This window comes from Leptodactylus fuscus, chromosome 5 (assembly GCF_031893055.1).
Source record: "Leptodactylus fuscus isolate aLepFus1 chromosome 5, aLepFus1.hap2, whole genome shotgun sequence".
NCBI lineage: Eukaryota > Metazoa > Chordata > Amphibia > Anura > Leptodactylidae > Leptodactylus > Leptodactylus fuscus.
In genome coordinates, this window is record NC_134269.1 from 11,535,835 (window position 1) to 11,555,403 (window position 19,569).

General features: G+C 43.2%; 2 protein-coding genes across 2 annotated transcripts; both read right to left on the bottom strand.

The window, feature by feature from the left end:
• Nucleotides 1-1,026: 1,026 nt before the first annotated feature.
• On the bottom strand, nt 1,027-6,566 carry LOC142204419 (extracellular calcium-sensing receptor-like). The gene is made up of 6 exons (XM_075275731.1): nt 6,358-6,566; nt 5,152-5,440; nt 4,148-4,969; nt 3,144-3,371; nt 2,931-3,054; nt 1,027-1,940 (listed from the first exon to the last, which is right to left on the bottom strand). Exons 1-6 carry the CDS (start codon nt 6,564-6,566, stop codon nt 1,027-1,029), a joined length of 2,586 nt encoding a protein of 861 aa, XP_075131832.1.
• Nucleotides 6,567-14,107: 7,541 nt separating this feature from the next.
• On the bottom strand, nt 14,108-19,144 carry LOC142204420 (extracellular calcium-sensing receptor-like). The gene is made up of 5 exons (XM_075275733.1): nt 18,890-19,144; nt 17,547-18,380; nt 16,923-17,150; nt 16,716-16,839; nt 14,108-15,024 (listed from the first exon to the last, which is right to left on the bottom strand). The coding sequence occupies exons 1-5, from the start codon at nt 19,142-19,144 to the stop codon at nt 14,108-14,110; spliced, it is 2,358 nt and encodes a 785-aa protein (XP_075131834.1).
• Nucleotides 19,145-19,569: the final 425 nt, after the last annotated feature.

Consider the following 19,569-nt stretch of genomic DNA (forward strand, 5'->3'; position numbering starts at 1 on the left):
AGGTATGCGCACGGCAATAACAAGCAGTGGTGTGAATGGGAACCAAGGCTAAATAGGGAGGAAGAACCCGCCCATGGAGTTCACAGAAGGCAGCTGTCAATCACAGGGCAAGGCCAGATTAACCACTAAATGGACAGAGGCAACATAGGCAGAAGACGGGTGTGGTGCAAATCCAATTAAGGACTAGAGCCGTGTTCACACAGTGCAACTAAAAACTTTAAGCAGATTGTCAAACTGCACACGCCTCCTGCGCCGCAGCATGCGAGCAGAGGGTGGCGCAGAGGCCCGAACAGGCAGAGATGTTACACATGTACTATTTATTTCTGACTATTTCTTTTACAATTGTGGGTATGCTTTAAATATTTCTATAATACAAGTAAATATAAGAAACTTTATAGTGCATTTTAATAAAGAAAAATGCTTCTTTTTCCATTTATGGGTCTGCCCCCTTTCATTGACTCAGCCAAATGTTATCACTATTAGAACCCATATCCAGAGAGTGGATATGAACTAGCAAGCCTCACGGACAATCGAATTACATCAAATATGGATGAAGGAAGGGAGAGAGAGGCAATGATAACAAATGGAAAAAGAAGCATTTTTCTCTAATAAGATATATTACAAATATTCTTATATTCACCTGTACTATTCTTTTATGACAATTGTTTTAGAATTTTAGAAACACAATATTTTTTTTTTGCAACAGCATTTGCAGCCATTCATAGAATTGTCCATTGGTTATTTTCCCGAGCGCCCTTTTATAGCCCCTCAAAAATAAATTAGTGAGATAAGAAGTGACTCCCCCTGGTGGTCAAAAGTACATATCTTTATTGTTAAGTTAAAATGGAACTTCATACATTACTTTATATGGAGTTTTGCCAACGTATCCCCAAAAATATCAAACACTGTCCATTCACTGGTTCATTCTATCCAAGAACATGACAAGAACACATCAATCTCTATCTGACATATCAAGAAGGCTTAGACAATATACCAAGGTCCATGGATGAAAACAAAGGGTCAACTCTATGTCTTCTTGGTGGAGCCTTTAGCCAGTAGGTTCTGTCGGTTGTTGAGGTCTGGTCTTAGTAATATAATATAACATTTGGGGATGAATATACAACCTACAATCCCAGCACTGGAGGATAAAATCCCAAAAACTTCAACGGCCACCATGAACTTGCCTTGAGTGCTGAGATAGGCTGGGACGAAAGAAATCCAGACACTCAAGAAGATCAACATGGAGAACGTGATCCACTTGGCCTCATTAAAGCTGTCTGGTAATTTTCGGGCCAGAAATGCAATGAAAAAGCTGACACAAGCCAACAATGCCATGTAACCCAGCATGCACCACAAAAGGGTATCTGAACATTCATTGCACTGGAAGATAATGACTTCCGTTTTAATCTTCATGTTTCTTTCAGGGAATGACGGACATCGGATCATCCAGTAGACGCAGATAAAAAACTGGAAGGAGGTGCACAGAGAAATGGTTGAGGCTGGGACTTTAGGTCCCATCCATGACCTCATGTTGCTACTTGGTTTGGTAGCTCTAAAAGCGATGACCACCATGACCGTCTTGGCCAAGACACATGAAACACCAAGGACAAAGATGACCCCAAAGGTTCCTTGGCGGAATCGACAAGTGAGTTTTTGAGGTTCTCCAATAAAGAGTAGCGGGCACAAGAAGCTTATCGACAAACATGAGAGGAGGAGATAGGTGATGTCTCGATTGTTGGCTTTGACTATGGCCGTGTCTTTGTATTTGATGAACACGCACAATATGCTGATAGTGATGAGCGAGCAGATGATGCTCGTAGCCGTCAAAGTAATTCCTAGAGGTTCTCCATAAGCCAAAAACTCAACAACTTTTGGGATGCATACAGTGTTATTTTTGTTTGGCCACATTTCTTTTGGGCATGCAACACAGTTGCTAGAATCTGGAAAACAAATGAGATCAGATAGTAAATATATATTCTTTATATAGTATTACTTTATTGGGGGGATATGGATGTCATAATGGAGGTTTCCCCTCTAGAGCCTGAGCAGAGAGATGTTGACAAGGAGTAGGTCCCAATGTCATGGACTCAAGGCATCCATGCGTTACTGTTAGAGATGAGCGAGTAGTGTTCGATCGAGTAGGTGTTCGATCGAATACTACGGTATTCGAAATACTCGTACTCGATTGAACACTACTAGCTGTTCGAAGTTTAAGGTTTGATGCAGAACCAGCATTGATTGGCAGAATGCTATACATTCTGCCAATCAACGCTGGTTCTTCTCTTACCTTTCCGAAGTCTTCTCTGCGCTGCGTCCCTGCGTCTTCTTCCGGGTGGAATTCACTCTGCCTAGGCATCCGGCATAGGCATAGCCGACTGCGCATGCATGGGCATGCCCTCGCATGCGCAGTCAGCTCTGCTCAGGCGTCGGGCCGGGCAGAGCCGACCACGCATGTGCAGTCGGCTCTGCCTAGGCCCCGATGCCTAGGCAGAGTGAATTCCAGCCGGAAGACGCCGCGGGGGCGCTGCACCGGGAGAAGACTTCAAGGGGAATGCAGCCCGAACGTTACTCGTGGACTTGGTAAGTATAATTGTATCGAATTTTGCATACCCCTGAAACGAGCATTTCCCCCCCATAGACTATAATGGGGTTCGAAATCCGTTCGAACAGCCGAACAGTGTGCGGCTGTTCGAATCGGATTTCGAACCTCGGACATTTTAGTGTTCGCTCATCTCTAGTTACTGTACATGGATGCAATTCTATATGGCCAAATTTGGTCAATGTTGGGCCACTGTGGGCAAAAATGGGCAAACGGACACTGAGTGGGTGCAAAATAACCATTAAAAATGGACCATTTTGGCCGATAAGTAATATAGTCATGTGAATATAGTCTGACAGATGGAGGTCTTCTCTTGTTAGGTGAAACCTACCTATATGATCAGATATTTCCCCTTCTGAACATGGAATACAGTCAAAGCAGCACATTGGTTGTCCATTTTGAGCTGCCTTTCGAAATCCAGGAGGGCAGCTTTTAGAGCACATAGAGTAGGGGATCTAGAGGTAAAAAATATTTCTCTTTACCTGGCAAGTATGTTAGCCATTTGTCATGTTTAGGTCTATATACTCTACATCAGATGTTATACCTCTTGTTCTCCAGTGATCCACCTAATTGAAGTAACATTCATGGACAGATCATTCTCTTGAGACTCACGTAAGTTGTAACGCCCAACCTTCACCAAGGTAATGGACTCATCTAGGTTCCTGTGCCAGTTCATCACGTCATAGTCCGTTGGTGGGTTTCCAGTAGAATCAAAGTACATTTCTTCTCCCATTGGATTCTTGAAATTGACTTCTTTTAGAGCGCGGACAATCTACAATGTAAATGGAGAAGAAAACGAAAGCTCCTAAAGAACGATAATGTCCTAGTTGATGAATTCATTGGCTCTAGAGATGAGCGAGTAGTATTTGATCGAGTAGGTATTGGATCGAATACTATGGTATTCGAAATACTTGTACTCGATCGAGTACTACTCGCTATTCGAATGGAAAAGTTTGATGCAGAACCAGCATTGATTGGCCGAATGCTATAGTCGGCCAATCAACGCTGGTTCTTCTCCTACCTTTAGAAGTCTTCTCCGTGCAGCTTCCCCGCGGCGTCTTCAGGCTCTGAATTCACTCTACCAGGCATCGGGCCTGAGCAGAGTTGATTGCGCATGCCCGCTTGTAGTGTGGGCATGTGCAGTCGGCTCTGCGCAGGCCCGATACCTGGCAGAGTGAATTCAGAGCCGGAAGACGCCGCGGGGACGCTGCACGGAGAAGACTTCTTGGAGGATCCAGCCCGACCCTCACTCGTGGACTTGGTAAGTATAATTTGATTGCATGTTGCCTACCCCTGAAACGAGCATTTTCCCCCCATAGACTATAATAGGGTTCGTTATTCGATTCGAGTAGTCGAATATTGAGGGGCTACTCGAAACGAATATCGAATCTCAAACATTTTACTGTTCGCTCATCTCTAGAAGGGAGCTGTAAAAGAATGGCGCGACCATTGCATTGTACTCGTAGACCTGGACTGGATGTCAAACCTCCAGTCCCAGTTTAATGTTATGATTCTGAAATTTCGTAGAGTAAAAGTTTTATTACATACCTGCCAAGATGCCATGGCTTTTTGAATTTGGCATTTTCCATGTTGATCATGACTAGACAAGCACATCAGTCCATGTAGTGCATGGGCTACAGCAAATAACGCATTATACACCATATACTGTACCCTAAAGTCAAATTCATCATACTCATACTTGGGGCTCCTAAATCTGGTCAATTTCTCCTCCCCTGTGCACCACACGGTATCATTTTTTGCAGTAGTGTTTTGGTTCGGCCAATGACAATTATTGACTAGCTCCCAAAAATTTTCGATGAAGATGTCCTGAGGAAGCGAGGTAGAAGGTCGAAGAGCAAGTTCATATTCCTTAAACCCCGGAATATCCATCTTGTGCAAACACAGTACAAGAGTCCCCATCATTATTTTACTAAACTTTTTGGTGGCCAGAAAGGGGGAACTTGACCATGCTTCGGTACCAAGCCAGATTCGCTTGGCGTCATCTTTCTCTAAAAGAAGGGCCATTAAGGGATGGACGAAAGGATCTCTGGAAAATATTATAACAACCTTAGCCGATGACTGGATGACCAAATTGGCAATGTAGTTCAGTTTGTTTAGAGGGGTGGCTTGGCCAAAAGTTTCATGATAAGCTAGGCACACCCCCAGATTTTGAAGCTCCTCCTTGAGAACTTGAGAGCCTACAATTCCATAGTCTTCATTTAGAGACAGCAAACCAACCCAGTTCCACCCCATGTAGGCAACAAGTGCAGCCAAGGCCTTGGCTTGTCTGTTGTCACTAGGAATGGTCCGGAAGAATGATGGATAGAGAAGGCGGTTATTCAGAGAGGGTACGGATGCTGTATAGCTAACCTATAGGAGGAAACAAAAAAAAAAAAAAATAAGGAGGGTCTACAGAAGAACAAAAGCATATAGAAGCATGGTAGAAATGGAAAACATGGCAGATTTCCGTCATACTTTCGAGGAAAATTTGTATAAAATTGATGTAAAATTTTTACAAGAGGTTACAAGTTAGGTAATAGGACCATGCTTACCTGAGGGTACATGTAGGTTCCTAACACTGTCGCCATTGTTAAAGCAGGTAATGAGAAGGCATCTCCAATGATAACTGGAGGAATCTTCTTACCACACTGATAGTTTAGAATTGCATGCTTCCCTCCAGACAGAGTCCAGAAGGTTCCCCAGAGAGCTTCGGAACAATGTGCACATGAGTCTAAGATGTGGAAACCCAGAGATGTATTGGGAAGCAAAGACTCGATGGCATTTATCTCTTTTATGGCATATACCATGGCGTGCATCCAACTGTAGGAAATGATGCTATACCTGAGCAAAGAATGGAAGAATGGAGAAAAATCAGATTGCCAAAAACAGATGACATGTCTAAAGTTCACCTTGGGCTCCACCATTCCTAGTTACGCCACTGGGGGTAACCCCAATCTTTGACATCCTCTAGGGTTTTTATAGCCAGAGTGATATTATATAGCAAAGTAAAATACATACAAAAATAAAATGAAATAAATTCAAAATAAAAAAAATAAAGAATGTATATGCTCATTTTTCCCAAGACCGTGCATATTATATATAGGGTTGAGCCAATCTTGAGATTTCAGGATCGATTTTAAAATCCAATTTCCGATCATTTTCCAGGCAATCGTGAAATTTGCTCGATCGCCAATCGGAATCCGATCTTTTTCAATCCCAATCACTCAACCCTAGTCAAAGCTTCTCTATGGGAAAAGTCATTTTTAGGGTTGAGCCGATCTTAAAATTTCAAAATCCGATTTCCGATCATTTTCCAGCCAATCGCGATCTTGAAATTTGCTCGATCGCCGATCGGAATCCGATCTTTTTCAATCCTGATCGCTCAACCCTAATTATATATTAAAATTTGGGGAAAAGTAACCAACATGTCCGGTCTCAAGGCCTTCTCAGGCCTGGCCCAGAAGGGGTTTATGGGCAAAAGACCAACAAAACATAGATCAAAACCTGGACTCAAAAAAGTATATACATTAGAGGTTCTGAAATGACAATAGCAATATTTTTCAAAATCAAATTTACACAAATTTACAATTTTTTGTGATTTTTGTAAATAATAATAATGATATGTTAAATGTGAACTCGTAATGGTAACCATTATAGATCTATACAAGAGACAATGTGACATGTGTTAGTAATGTCCATAGGAAAACAAGTAGGTAGATATACAACAGAAGATAGCGGTGCTATAGATGGGCACTCACGAGTCACAGACGAGGGGTTGGATCTGTTCGGTGAAGGAATATTTTTGCTCTTCCCATGATGTGTGAATAGGGAAGAATCCTCCTATGATGATGTCTCCATCTTGGAAAAACCCTCTTACAGGATAGCTCTGAAAACTACAAGCAGGAGATCGACCGAAGCAAACATGGAAGTGCGTTATGGAGATGTAGAATATGATGGCCAGGACCATGCTGAGAAAGAAGACCAAGAACAATAAGATGGATGGGTGGAGATGATGGTCATCGAAAAAAATATACTAGGTATATATACTATACTGTGCAAAATGTTCTTTTAGGCCAAGTTCTTCGTGTTTTTTTGGTCCGGAACCTGAGGCGGCCTCCGGTCCGGTCCAAAATACAGGTAGCTGCGACTGTTGCGCACTCAGCTCCAGATTAGGCCCAAATGAATGGGCCTAGTTGGAAGGAGGAAGTGTCTTCAGGCGGACTCGTGAGGCAACTCCGCCTGAAGAATGAGCATGTACGTTCTTTTTTCTGGAACAAACTGCCCCTGGAAAAAAGAACTGACTGGCTCCCATTGATTTCAATGGGAGCTGTCTTTTTCGTCAGAATTTTGAGGTGGATACGGCGACACCACTGGACGGTAAGCAACACCGCCTCTCACAGTGCAGCGCTAGATGCTTCCGTGATAAAGGGCATTCCTGACTGACTGTCAGAAACACCCTTCTGACAGTGAAGAGCTACGGTACCGGCACTGATAGCTCTTCACCGGGGGCACAGAATGTGAAAGCCAATAGTGCACTGAATTCAGCACACTGTCCGCATGTATTACACCACATGTGCCCCAGGAGGTGAAAGGTCCTCTTTAATATACTGCAGTTTGTTAGTGCGAAATAGGTGCAAAGTACTCCCCCCCACCAGCTCCCGATCTCCGTTAAAGACCGAACCTGGCCAACCAGTCTTCTACTCTGATGGAAGGTGAGGACCCCTGTAGATGTCTGTAGAATGACTGGTCTGGCTTACATCAGGGTCATGTTGCAAGGCCTGCTAAAGAGTCACTTTGACTTATAGGAAAGCTACTTTCTGAGAGGTAGCACCAGAGGCACAGCTTTTTCGGAAAGGTAATTTGCACAATTTTTTGAGAAGAACGTTGCATGGCCAATAAGACTCTGCACCCACTGAGTGTTCTCTCATTGTGATCATTATCTGTATTTAGAGACATGGAGATACATACAAAAGTTTCAAGGTATTGAAGGTAAAATTCCTACACAACGACAGGACAATTGCACTATAGCTGGTCATAGAATTAAAAATAACGACAAGATTTGGATTAAAAAGAAACATCAGAACATTTGTTGAAGACTTGATCTTGAAGACATTTGGAGAAGTATGGAGAAGGTTTATCAAGAAGTAATGGATAGAAGACCATGTGAGCGAGACACAGACTCAAAGAGACAGTAAAAGAAAACTGGGAAGGGAGAGAATAACGAAGAAGATGTTGAGATGCCTAAGGAGAAATCGGGAAGACATGGAGATACCTAGCGAGAAGACTTGAAGATTCATTGACAGAAGAAAGACATCGATATATTGGAGCAAGTCCAGAGAAGAGCAACCAAAATGGTGGAAGGTCTGCAAACCATGTCCTATGAGGAGCGGCTAAAAGAACTGGGATTGTTTAGTTTGCAGAAGAGAAGGCTGAGGGGAGATTTAATAGCAGTCTACAAATATCTGAAAGGTAGTCACAGTGCAGAGGGATCTCCCCTATTCTCATTAGCACAAGGAAGTACAAGAAGCAATGGGATGAAACTAAAGGGAAAGAGATACAGATTAGACATTAGGAAAAACTTTCTGACAGTGAGGGGAGTGAGAGAGTGGAATAGGCTGCCACGGGAGGTGGTGGGCGCTCCATCAATGGAAATCTTCAAGCGGAATCTGGATAAACATATAGCTGGGATGATTTAGGAAAACCTGCACTCGCAGGGGGTTGGACCCGATGGCCCTTGAGGTCCCTTCCAACTCTACCATAAGAAAAGAAAAGAAAGATGCAATGTGTTTTGTTCATTTTCTTCTTCTTTATCTATTTACAAACCTTTCAACCTTAGTACAACAATAGAGACGACTGAGTTTTGTGGGCAGATACAATGAACAGAATAGAATCACAGCATTTATAGTGTGTTATTGATATACTGTTGAGGCAATAAAGAAAAAAGTAAGAATAAGATTCCTGCTAGCTCCTAATGTGTCAGTTACATAAAAGAGGATAATATTTCTGTAAGGTATAATGTTTACAGAGGTAAAAGTCACACCAATGGCTCATATTAGGTAGGGTCTCCAGGAATTGTCTAGTTATGTCTTGGTTGATACATCACAGGTGGATAATTAAAAGTTACCTGACTTTATATATATATATATATATATATATATATATATATATATATATATATATATTTATATTTAGAATTTTACCTACTTTCTTCAGCGTCTTCTCTGGTGCATTCCTAATCCTAATAGATAGGGCAGCAATAAACAGGAGCTGCAGAAGCACGGCCACAAAACGGGACAGGAATAGTACCTGTTCCATATTTTGAATCCTGGACTGTTGGCCTGCACATGGGACCATGTAATTCACGGTCATGTGCACAGGGCCATAGAAATGAATGAGTCAGTGTGCTATGCAGGAAAAAAACGGATAGCACACAGACATTTCATACAGTCATGTGCAAGGGGCTTACATCTGACACTAAGTAAAAATTGTGTTTATGAAAAAACTAAATCCAGTGCAGCGTCCATCAGCAGATGATTTTGATCTTAGTTCTATTTCCACTGACAGGTTGTTACTCTTGTTCAAAACAAATCACTGATGGAGCAACTAAATAATAACTTTTATTAAATACAATTAAAATTGATCTGTACAGATGATTAGTCCTATAATAAAAGGTATGGGGTAGGCAGACATTAGATACAATGCACGTGGTATATAATGAGATCGATGAGAAGAGGATGGAATTAAAAGGGTTTTCCCACAAAAAAATAACCAAATATAAATTTATGGACAATGGAAAGTTAAACATTTTTGCAAATATAATTAAAAATTTTGCTAACCATCTTAGTGGTGACAATCTTTTGTCTCAGAAGACAAAGGTTGCCAATAGATATAACCTTGAATGTAGAACTTTCCGTGGTCTGGGACTTGTCAGAAACCTAGCCATGAGGCCCATGGTGGCAATCAAACGAGACAAGAGACCATCACCACTAAATTGGTTAGAGGAAGCAATAAAGAGATCAAACTCTAAGGTTCCTTCAAACAGAAGATCATCCGTGATGGCAAGAATCAAACCCCCTACTCATCTAATGTTAAAGCTTTTTCTAAGCATGGGCCTCCAATGACCTATGGATGACGCCTTTAAGAAACTAAGAACAGGAAGAATAGTAAAAAAGTTGAGGTACTTAAGGAGAAGACAATCAGATCATTACAACAACATACAAAGAAGAAACAGGAGGACATGGAGATGGAGAGGACAATCCTGAAGACACTAAAAGGTCCTGAAAAAAACAAGGAAAATAGAGATAGTCACAAAAATGTGCGGCCCGAAGTAGATGGAGATACGTAAGAATGAAGAAGACATGGGGATGTGTAGGAAGAACATTATTAGAACCTTGAGGAGATACATTAAGAAGTCATCATGAAGATGTTGAGATCTATGGTGAGAAGTTCATGAGGAAATTATGGAAAGACACTTACAGAGGATAAGAAGCAAGAGATAAGTGTTGGGGGGAACCCGGGGGACAGACAGAATCCTCTTACCTTTTGTTGAAGAGTTCAGTATGTCGGAGTGACAGTGCGTGCCTGGTTGACTGCCGCTCTCCATCCCACCAGCCTGTTTACATGGTTGTATATATGGATTTTCTCCCCACAGAGTGATTGGATGGTGAGACCTCTGGAGCATTGGAGATGTTGAGTTGTGTTTATCATTCGTCATTACATTACTCAGAGGAACATTCTGGCAATTATATGGAAATTGTAATTGTTCCTTCTCCTGCCAGCCTGATAATTCGTTGTCCCCGTGGTTTAGACCCATTTTGTCTACAACAAGAGTCTTAAAAAAAATAAGTGCTGGCGAAAAACCTGTTATGTGACATTGGTGACCAAAATTCAAACTGGCCCATAAAGTTTGTACACATATATTAGCACACTGGTTATTCTGGCCTAGCCCATTTTTTAATGTATATTTTGGAGAAAGATGTGGCCTATGACGTTACTACACCGTAAGTTTCTGACCAGGGCAAATCCAACCTCATGAACCTCAACATCTGGAGAACAATGGGACCACAATGGTAGTAAAGCATGGCAGTCCCAATGGAATCCATCAGGCATATGGCGGATTTATCACATTTTCATGGATTCCATGAATTAAAGGGGTTGTCCAATTCTTCTTTATTGTTGACCTATCCTCAAGATAGGTCATCAATAACAGATCATTGGTTGGTCCATCACCTGAGATTGGTTGGTCCATCACAGCGCCGTGACCTCTTTGCTGTTTTCTTTACACTTGTTTCCATTTGTTTCTTACCAGTCTTGTGATGTCATTTCAGTCTTGTCCCATTTTCATTTATGGACAGAAGCTGTAATTACATCACATGGCCACTATGAAATAGATGCCGTGTGAAGTAAACAGTAAATAGTGAAGAGGTCACGACACTTGACTCATGAGCGCCATGGCCCTTCAAACACCTTATCAATGGGAGTCACAGTTGTTGGACCCTTCTTGATCTTGAGGCTTGGTTCTCGAAATAGAACTGGACTAACCCAACAGGCTTTAACCTTATATAGTGTTCCTGCATCATGCGCCACAAGCCCATCACGTGTCCCAAATGAAAAGGGTCAAATGACTAATGAAATTCAAAAATCACCACCTGCAAAACCAAGTTTTTCACTTTTTGCTTAACCTTTAAAAGGATTTTGGCATATCCACAGGTTATGCAATAAAAGTCAGACAGATGAAGATCCCACCTCTGAACCTGTAAATATTTCAATGGAGGCAATCTCTCAACCCTCTCCGCCTCCACTGTTTCCACTCCGGATGTGGTGGCCGGAAGTTTCGACAACAGAAAAGCAGGCTATGTTACTCTGTTTCCATAATTCCCATAGAAGTAAACGCTGTTTCCATTGCTCGTATTCATTTCTATGACAGTAGCAGAAACAATGTGGCACAGCCGAAACTCCTGAGCCTGTTGGATATGAAGTACCTACCTCTGTATAGTCCTATCTCAGCCATTGTTTGCTGAGATGGAATACCCGCTTTGTTTTGGCCCCCACATTATATGCAGCCCCCTTTTTTTAGCCTTCCACACTATTCTGATCCCCCGTACGGTATATAATCCATTTTTTTTTTTGCCCCCACGTGGTATATAACCCCTTTTTTTGTCCCGCCATATTATATAACCCTGCTTTTTATTACCACCACAGTCTGTGACCCCTTTCTTATGGCACACCCACAGTATATGACTCCATTTTTAAAACCCTCCTGCAGTATATGACCCCTTACTTATGTATCCCCCACATATATATATATGACCTCTTGCTTATGTTTATGAACCCCTTACCCACCCCCACACTGTATATGACCAATTTTTTATGGCCCTCCTAACAGTATATGACCCCTTTGTAAAGTGACCTCAGCAGTCACATGGGCATGCCGAGCATCATGATGACCACTGTGGTCCAACCACAAGCCTCAACAGTGACCCTGAGCACATGACATCATCAGGAGAGCACCGGACGCAGTGAGGAGACCCAAAAGAGGTGAGGTTAGGTGAGTATAAATGATTTTTATTTTTTTTTTCACCTCCCCTGGGCATTAAAATCCAAACAAATCGAAATATTGGGTCGAACCTGGCTCGGAACAAATAAGTTCACCCATCTCTATGAGGGACCCATGTGAGCTGAGATAAGTGTGACCACTTGTTAATGTCTATAGGCAAATCTGGAAAATCAGGCCCCACCCTCAATGCACTTGAGACTGATCTGGAAAAATCCATTAAACGACGATTATTTTTGCATAGCTTTATTGGTTTATGGCCAAAACATATACTTATGCTTCAATAAAAGGCATCTGTTTTTACTATTGATAGCCTATCCTAAAGCTAGACCTTACTATTGATAGCCTATCCTAAGGCTAGACCTTCAATATAAGAAAGTGGATAACCCCTTTAATAGTCCCCCTAATGTTCCACACAGGACAATGACCTTCATCAGTCCCCCACATAGTTTAATGACCCACTCAGTGCCCCCACACAGTTCATTGGCCCCCTTAGACAGTACCACCACAAATGGTGAGAACTTGTACCAATGCTGGGAGCTACTGGTGTCTGCAGTATTATTCAAGAGACATCTGCCACATATTGAAAAATCTCAGCTCCTGAGTAGGGTTGAGCCGATCTTGACTTTTCAGGATCGATTTTAAAATCCAATTTCTGATCATTTTTCATTCGAACCCGATCTCGATCCCAATTCTGATCCCAATGCAAGTCAATGGGACTTTTTTTTTATCAATCAGAGATCGGATTTTAATTATTAGCATGGAATCTAACAATTGAACGCTTTAATTGTTAGAATCCACGCTGTGTAGTGAATCACTAAGTAGCCAGAGGATTTTTTTTTAATCCTCTGGCTACTTAGTCCTCCCTGGTGTCCACTTACCTGCAGAGATGGCTGCTCCGGTGCCCGGTGTTCTTCTTCGCCTCGCTGTTGCTCCACGCTGCTCTTCTCGCCTCTCTGCTCCCTGCCTCCCAGATTAGGAGAGTGTGGGTGGGTTAGGAAAGTGTGAGCGGGTACTGGGAGGGGAGATGTCACGTCTCCCCGCCCTGTACCCGCCCACACTTTCCTAAGCCACAAGCCCCGCCTTCCTAGCTCTTTAAACACTAACCTGGGAGGCGGCGGCAGCGAGAGGAGAAGAGCAGCATGGAGCAACAGTGAGGCGAAGAAGGAGAACACCGGGCACCGGAGCAGCCATCTCTGGAGGTAAGTAGCTACTAGAGATGTTAGTTTACTCTCCCATTAGAATGAATGGAGGCAGCCGGCGCTGGGGGTTAAGGCTGTGTGCCGGCTGCTTCCATTCATTCCTATGGAACCACAGCGGAGCCTTCACACTGAGTATACACTCCACTCAGAATGAGAGGAGCATATACTCAGTGTGAAGGTTAAGTAAAGCATTGTGGGAAATAGTACCGATCTCAATCCCGCCTAAAAAGATCGTGTTCAGTTTTGCAATCGCGATCGTGAAATTTTCTCGATCGCTGATCCGAATCCAATCTTTTCCGAACACAATCGCTCAACCCTACTCCTGAGCCCTCTCTATACACCGACGTCAAATATTAGGAACAGGTTCATGAATCTGGTAAGTGACATTTTTTTTACTTTTCTGCCTGGGCTCAAAAATTTTGTGTTGACAAATTTTTTAATTAAGCATTTCTTTACATTTTCTGATCTGGAGCTCCAAATCCAATACATAGATATAGAGTTAAAGGGGGTTTCCACGGAGCCATTTTACACTTATTTCCTCCGGGGTTTTTAGGCGTTGTACCTTCGGTTTCCAATGCTGGTTCCAACCTTGGGTCATGGAACCCAGTTTCCTAGTTGCTCCATCGCCTCCCTCCTCTCCCTTGTTCATAGATAGTTACCTGTACTATGGGGCAAGGTCGGAATCAGTTGGATCCCCCGAAAATCCCTGCAGGAATTAAGTGTAAAAAAGTCTCCCATTTTATGAAACCTAGGTTATTGTCCTTTCTGGGTGGTGCCTTTACCCATGAGGACCTGACGGGTATTGAGATCAGGTCGAAATAATATAATATAACACTTGGGGAAGAAGAAGCAACTTAAGATCCCACCACTGGAGGAAATTATTCCAAACACCTCGACAGCCGTCATCAACTTTCCCTGAGTGCTGAGATAGGCTGGGACAAAAGAGATCCAGACGCTTAAGAATATCACCATGGAGAAAGTGATCCACTTGGCCTCGTTGAAACTGTCCGGTAAGCTCCTGGCCAAAAAAGCCACCATAAAACTGACACAAGCAAGAAAGGCCATGTACCCGAGCATAGACCACAATAAGACATCTAAACATTCGTTGCACTGAAAGATGATGACTCCGGCCTTTATCTTAAAGTTGTTTTCTGGGAAAGGAGGGCAAAACACAATCCAGGACACGCAGATGAAGACCTGGACACTGGTACAGGTGACAATGACTACGGCAGGAACTTTTGCTCCTAAATATTTCCTCATATTGCTTCCAGGCTTGGTTGCCCGGAAAGCTATGATAACCATCAGGGTTTTAGCAAATATGCATGAAACGCAAAGAACAAAAATGATTCCAAAAGCTGCTTGACGCAAGAGACATGTTAATCTTCTGGGTGCTCCAATAAACAGAAGAGAACACAAGAAACTTAAGGACAGTGAGCCGAGGAGGCAGAAGCTAAGATCACTGTTGTTGGCCTTGACAATGGCGGTGTCTTTATACTTGATCAATATACACAAGACACCAAGGGTGGTGAAGGAGCAGAAGACAGCGGTGGAGGTTAAGGTGATTCCAAGTGGATCTGGGTAAGACAGAAACTCGACATCTTTGGGAAGGCACGTGGTTTTATTGGCATTGGGCCATGTTTCAGCAGTACATGGAAAACAGTTGCTCGAATCTAAGAGACAAGATATAAAAACCAAAAGATTTAAGTCAAATTTGAGAAATTCCACCACATTCTTGGCCTGTATCCCTTGGCTTGGGATGTACAGTAGGCTGAGTAGGTGACTGCCTAGGGTCAGGGGTGAACCTGCCCCTTTCGCCGCCCGAGGTGAACTACAGAAAGCCGCCCCCCCCCTGCCGGGAGGAGGGGGTGGAGCGGAGGGGGCGTGACGAAGTGAAGGGGGCGGGGCTTAGTGTTGTTTGCTGGCAGAGAGCAGGCACGGAGAGGACCTGCTCTCTGCCTGAGCGTGAGAGGAGGCCACTGGAGCAGCGCTGCTCCAGTGGCCTCCCCAAACCACCGCTCGGTGCTAAGCCAGTCCAGGACAGCTTGTCCTGGACTGGCTTAGGTAACCAAAAATGCTGCCTTCCCTGGGGCCCTGACATAGCGCCGCCTGAAGCAGTCGCTTCAGGTCGCCTCATGGGAGGTGCGGCGCTGCCTAGGGTGCAAGGAGAGTTGGAATCAGGTGTGGAGCTATAGAAACCAGTAGACCCTACTACAGGTATGTGGTACAATGCCAAGCTGGATAGATGTTACACATGTGGTGGCCTCAAGCAAAACTTCTGTATTTTGGTTTCCATGGGTGTAACTGAGCAAAAACTCAGCTTGAGACCCCCTGCCCATAACCATCATCTGAATACCATCCAAACTTTTTAAAAACATTTACACTTCCTCTTTAAGCCCAGACCACAATGAAGACTTGTTCACAACGTGTCTGTGCATCATTCCCATCTTCTATTGGCGCCCCCCCCTAGACTGTAACTATGCCCCGTTTTGTGCCATAGCCACCCCTACAGAATCTGTTCTTGACTATATGCTCATTGTATCCTATTAACGGCTATTTATGCCATTAAAGGGTTAATCTTCTCTTTCCTGACAGAGGAGGGTTGTGTATCATAAGTCATCTCACTCCAGAGCACCAGAGGGCAGGGGTGGTAAATTTATGATGTACCGATTGCCGGCCATTAAAGGAAATAAGAAACAAGTTTATCCAGCCCTAGTGTGGTGTCGGTGACTGTGGGCCCTCTGGTTTCTAGGCCTGGTCCAACTGCGACCACAGTGACCCCAATGATTTCTCCAGTGTTGGATTCATATTGTGATTGACTATGCATATCAAGGGCAGGGAAAGTCACCATTTAGCTAAGAACTTCAATCAACAAAATTGTGAAGATCGTGAGAAAAAAATCTCAGCAAAGGTGGACTTATCCTTTAGGTCTAGAGATGGGCAAACCGTGTGAGATTTGTTGTGTGAATATTCACAAGGATCACCTGTGTGGGGTGATTGGGGTGATCTTTGGTTGTCTTCTGGCCCCTTACGACATTATGACATGTTGAAGAAAGCATCATGATGTCCAAAGTATGCCCAAAGTAACATACCCAATCATGTACTCACCAATGGACTGGAAGAGGTGAGAAGACAACCAAAGATGACCGCCATGGAGCACCAGATGCTTTGAGGAAGCCAAAGAGATTTGAGAGAAGGTGAGTAGAAGTGTTTTACACCTCCCCTAGGCCTCCACTTATTATGCTCTGAGGTCTGAAGAGATCTAATAACCCATTGCAGGTGGTTAACCCAAAACATCTGGGGTGTGAATTGGTTCACTCAACTATTTTTATGGCTTTGGAAAGGAATATGAATACATATATACCTGTTTGGTTGGATATTTCGCCCTCTGAACAAGGTACACAGTCATAACAGCACTCTGGTTGCCCTTTTTGAGCAGCTTTGCGGAATCCAGGGGAACAACTTTCACTACATAATGAGCTGGGGACCTAGAAATAGTAAGACAATGCTACGTTATGAAGTTATGGTGTTACGCTCTACGTTGTCCTCCACTGTAGGTATCACATTATACCTCTTTGCTCTCAGTGATCCATCTGATAGCCGTGGTGTTGATGTTCAGCTCATTCTCATTACCTTGACGTAGATTGTACCGTCCAACTTTCACAAATTTGACAAGACCATCTGAGTTCCTGTGCCAGTTTAGGAGGTCATAGTCAGTTGGGGGGTTTCCACTAACATCGAAGAACATTTCTTCTCCCATCCGATTTTTGAAATAGACCCTCTTCAAGTACTGAAAAACCTACAGAGTTATAAACAGATCAATAGATGCCAAAGCTATCCAAAGATATCCACCCCACAATTGTGTCACAAATCCCCAAAGACTTCTAAGACCCCATGAGAGGGGTCTCAGAGGTTGGATCCTCTTTGATCATAGGGCTAGGGCCACACGATAATATGTGTCCAAACCAAAAACTTACACTGGTTGACTGAATATTAAATTCTATGAAATTATGGTCTAATATTGGCCAGCCACGGACAAGAAATCAACAAAAAAATGTAAAAAATTGTATTATAAATGATGCCAACCATGATATTGGCCAACCATCAAGGTCATTGAGGCATCACAATCTCCTTAACCCCTACAGACAAAAAGTTGATTTAACAAAATGGAATACAATCTGAAAAGAAAGTTTACCTGCCATGGTTTTATGTTGGCCAAGACTCCACATTTTTCACGTGTCGGGGATTCCTCGTCGAGAACACAGGTGAAGATTAGATTATGGATGGCATGAGCTACTGAGTACACTGCATTGTATACTAAATATTGCATCCTGAAGTCGGAGTTATAGTTCTCGTACTGACTTTTCATGTAGGATCTCAGTTTCTCCTCTCCCGTGCACCATAGAGTCCCATTGTCTACGACAGATCCATCGCTCAGCCAGCGGCAGCCTAGAACCAACTCCCAGAACTTCTTTATGAATATATCTTGAGGTAGCAAAGCTGATGGTCGAAGCCCCAGTAGATATTCTTTAAACCCCAGCATATCTACTTCATGTAATACAAAGCCCATAGTCCCAGCCAATAAAGGACTATATCTTGGGGTAGACAACAGTGGTGAGTTTGACCAGCCATTACTGGCGAGCCAGATCCTTTTCACGTCCTTTCTCTCTAGAAGCAAATCCAGTAGCGGGTGGATATGTGGGTCTCTGGAGAACAATATGATAACTTTTGCGGAGGACTGAACAATAATGTTTGCTATGACCTGGAGTTTTTCTAAAGAAGTCCCTTGTTCAAATGTCTCATGGTACGCGATGCATACACCTAACTTCTGAAGTTCCTCTTTGAGAATTTGGGACCCAAAAATTCCATAGTCATTGTTGAGAGACAGCAACCCAACCCATTTCCATCCCATGAAGGAGATCAATTTGGCCAAGGCATTTGACTGTTTGTCATCACCGGGAGCGGTACGGAAAAACGATGGGTATAAGAGACGGTCGCTCAATGAGTATACGGAGGCAGCATAGCTGACCTGGAACGATAGAATTTCAAAAATAACCACAACATGGACGGAAACTTCAAGTTACACCTCATAACAAGCCTAGCTATAGCCTCATTGACCAGAATTTTGTGCTGCATACCCTCCACCTAAGCAAGTACTGTATCTGGCCAAAAAGTTTTGGGTTCCATCTGGCTCTAGTCCAATTGGCTAGCATGACCAGGGTCATAATAAATCTGAATTAGGAACACTATCGGAACCATAACCATGATGTGTTCTTGCAACCATAGTCTAAAAACTAATGGGCGTAAATGAAAAATGTCTTCAAAAAATTCAACCCAAAAAATGAAGGCCATCCAAGGCTGGTTTGAGAAGTGGATTAAGGTGTCTTAATACTTCAGCCTACAATGGGATATCTCATTTTTGGAAACTTCTACCCACCCCCTGATAATTTCCATCACTAATGATATCAAAAACCTAACACCGTATTCAATGTACAGATAATATATGGGTTTATTATTGGGTTCATAAGAGGTTCACACCTGAGGATACCTGTAGACTCCCAATATTGTAGCCATAGCTATGGAGAGAAGTGATATTGGGTCACCAATGATGGCCAGAGGAACCTTCTTATTACAGTGGTAGTTTGGAGTGGCGTTGTCTTCTCCTGTCAGGGTGATAAATGTCTCCCAGAGAGCACGAGACATGTGTACACAGGTATCAAACATCTGAAAGCCAAGAGTGAGGTTAGGGAGAAGAAACTCATTGGCATTGATCTCCTCAATGGCGTAAACCATTGCCTGAAGATAGCTGTAGGATACCGTGCTGAATCTGAAAAATAAGGGGAAACATTCAACATTGTTGTTGTGATTGATAGATAGATAGATAGATAGATAGATAGATAGATAGATAGATAGATAGATAGACACAAAAAGAGAAAAACATGGCCCGCACATCCCAATCTTATACATTGATCTAGTAGTGCTTCTCAGCAAATTCTACAATACTGAACATGAGGTTCTTAGTATACATATTGATCAAGGTGTATAAGCCCACTAGCCACTTCACGGCGACCTCTTTATAGTAGGTCCCTACTCTACTGGGTGCGGTGCCGCACAGCGACCGCCACAACCGCAACACGGCGCCCACAGGGCGAGCGACCCAGTGGCCCGGCAACACCCTTGCCACCAGACCAAGCCCCCAGGGGTCCGGGCCGCACCGC